This window comes from Palaemon carinicauda, chromosome 15 (genome assembly GCF_036898095.1).
Source record: "Palaemon carinicauda isolate YSFRI2023 chromosome 15, ASM3689809v2, whole genome shotgun sequence".
NCBI classification, from domain to species: domain Eukaryota; kingdom Metazoa; phylum Arthropoda; class Malacostraca; order Decapoda; family Palaemonidae; genus Palaemon; species Palaemon carinicauda.
This window is the reverse complement of record NC_090739.1, coordinates 39160212-39163217: the sequence shown is the minus strand read 5'-3', so window position 1 is coordinate 39163217 and position 3006 is coordinate 39160212. Positions and strand designations below refer to the sequence as shown.

General features: G+C 33.4%; 1 protein-coding gene across 1 annotated transcript in view; it reads left to right on the top strand.

Moving 5' to 3' along the window:
• Positions 1 to 2733, top strand: part of LOC137654270 (3-oxoacyl-[acyl-carrier-protein] reductase FabG-like) — a 10883-nt gene extending 8150 nt beyond the window's left edge. Inside the window, exons 5-6 of the mRNA XM_068387897.1 lie at positions 1 to 56; positions 2443 to 2733. The exon at positions 1 to 56 is cut by the window's left edge and continues 25 nt beyond it. Coding sequence (XP_068243998.1) covers positions 1 to 56; positions 2443 to 2586 — 200 coding nt within the window. The 3' untranslated portion in view covers positions 2587 to 2733. The remainder of the gene's footprint in view (positions 57 to 2442) is intronic.
• The last annotated feature ends 273 nt before the right edge of the window (positions 2734 to 3006 follow it).

Sequence of the window (3006 nt, the reverse complement as noted above, 5' to 3'; positions counted from 1 at the left end):
GTGCTGTAATGTGGCCTGAAGTAGAAAAGGAACATCACGATGATACCTTCAGAAAGGTTTGTAACCTCTCATTATTATCATTTGATAGATTACTTGGATCATATTCGTGTTACCCATCTACTCAACTCTCTCTCTCTGGACCACTTAGGCTTAGTATTATCTTGAAGATCAAGTTTCACGGTGCAATAAACGCCATACTTTCCCGGGTATCACTGAATTTTATAGTTTATTATTTTACTGGAACAATGAGTTCATATTCACAGTTTGTGCGGTCTCGGAACATCTTTGGTTTATACATAATCCAAGATGGAATAATAAAATTAAGTCTTTGGAATGATTCTGAGCACGGTTGAACAAGTTTGAGCCTGGAATGTCCAATATGCGCCTAAATATATATATATATATATATATATATATATATATATATATATATATATATATATATATATATATACATATATATATATATATATACATATAAATATATATATACACTGTATATATATATATGTACTGTATATATATACATAATTTATTACAATAACTTCAGTTTGGAATAATAATTGGTGGAAAAAATTATATTCTGGAGAGCAATTAGAGTACAAATATAATTTGGTCGTAACACTACGCTTTCCGGTCATCAGAAATCCATCCAATAGACTATTGCCTTCACAAAATGTGTGATACCATTGTGCAATCGCCAAGTCGCTATATTATTATTATTATTATTATTATTATTATTAGTAGTAGTAGTAGTAGTAGTAGTAGTAGTAGTAGTAGTAGTAGTAGTAGTAGTAGTAGTAGTAGTAGTAGTAGCTAAGCCACAAATCTAGTTGGAAAATCAAGAGGCTATAAGCCCAAAGGCTCCAACAGGGAAAAATAGCCCAGTGAGCAAAGGAAATAAGTAAATCAATAAATGATATGAGAAGTAATGAACAATTAGAATAAAATATTTTAAAAACAGTAACAACATTAAAACAGATATTTCATATTCAAACTATAAAAAGACTTATGCCATCCTGTTCAACATAAAAACATTGGCTGCAAGTTTGAACTTTTGAAGTTCTACTGATTCAACTACCCAATTAGGAAAAAAAATCCAAAAATTGTTCATAGTTGAAATAAAACTTCTAGAATATGGTGTAGTATAGAGCTTCATGATGGAGAAGGCCTGACTATAAGAATTAACTTCATGCCTACAGTAGTATTAAGAACAGGATGGAACTGTCCGGGAAGATCGGAATGTAAAGGATGGTCAAAATTATGAAAAATTTTATGCAGCACTCATAATTAACAAATTGAACGACGGTGCCCGAGATTAATATCTATATCAGGAATAAGAAATTTAATAGACCGTAAGTTCCTGTCAGACAAATTAAGATGTGAATTAGCAGCTGACGACCAGGCAGGAGAACAATACACGAAACAAGGTAAAATGGAAGAATTAAAACACTTCAGAATAGATTGATCCCCGAAATTAATTCTATTAAAAGAGATGGCTTTTGTCATATTACTTGAAGTAATTGAAGTAATCCCTAAATGAATATTCATTGTCATGAAACCATGTATATTATTTTCTAGAGGGGGTGATTTTTCCCATACATCTTGTTTTCGTTGTTGTAGGGAGGGATGATGATGCTTTGATTCTCAAATCAAGACCCTTTTATGATACGATTCTGTGAATCTTGATTTTCTCGTTCATTACAAACAGCAAAAGCGCCTAAAAAAAGAATCAATAAAACCAAGTCAAACGAGCTCAAGGAGAATTAGGCCCCTACACTTGGCCCCCCTTAGTGAGAATGCAAAAGGGCAATCATGAAAAGCACCCATTTACGCTGACTCTGCGAAGTGCTTTGTTAGCCTTGTGATGCAACAAAAAAAATCGATAGAGCCAAATGGTTGTCTCTGCATAACATTTTGACAAACAACAGTTCAGTGTTTATGCCCCTTTTCCTATTTTAGTAAATCTGTACTATAAAAAGCACAATTATATGTTTGTCATGTACTTATTCTAATATAAATGCAACCCCTTTTCATCTTCAGAAGCCACAACGGTTAGGGAGTTTTTTTACAGTATTAGGTAAACATGACTCTAATCTTAATTATTCTATTTTTCAAAAGACTTAGTAGTATATTTGAAGGTCCAGATTAATATCCAAGGGCAAATGATTTACGACGGCCCTTATCCTTTCTAATTAAATTGTGAGATCAATAACAAACAGTTTCTAAATGATGTCCAGTTAATTTCCAGACCAATTGACGGCCAGTTGACCTTGAAATCAAATTGAAAAGAACCAAGTTTCACATTCCGAAATGGGCTTTCGTGGACCATGTGAAAAGAATTCCAAAATCATTCCTTACTTGCTAACTATTTCGTATTCTCTCTTATATTGCAACCATCAGGTACTGACCACTAATAAGAGTAATACAATTTGCTTCCAGGAATGGCTATCACGGACGCCACTTGCCAAAATAGGAACTGGAGAGGATGTAGCTGACGCGGCAGTTTATCTTGCGTCTCCAGCAGCTTCTTACGTCACAGGGACTGGCATCAATGTGTGTGGAGGGCGCTCCCTCAGGCTATGAACAATAGAACAAGTGGAACCAATGCCATATTTATAAAAGAATACTTTGACTACTGTACTCTAATCCATACTGAAATAGCATTTACCTAAACATGCAGAATTCTAATTCTGCATTCTAAGGTAAATAGATTAAAAGGAAAAACAACATGAGAAGAATACTGCTAAAATATTCGTTTCACTACCTCCTAAGAATTTTCATTTTCTTGGATACAGTTATTTGCAGATATAACTGTGTCTTCTTAATATTAATTGAGATAAGTGTTTCCACATTTAGTTACTTCAGCAAGTACTAAGAACTTGTCTTATCGTCAATGGAAATATTTTGTTTGCTTAAAGGGAAAACAGGGTGGACATTCTCTACATTACAGAATTATATACTAATCATGCATTTTGTACACAAAATACGTGTTTATGGCCAAGG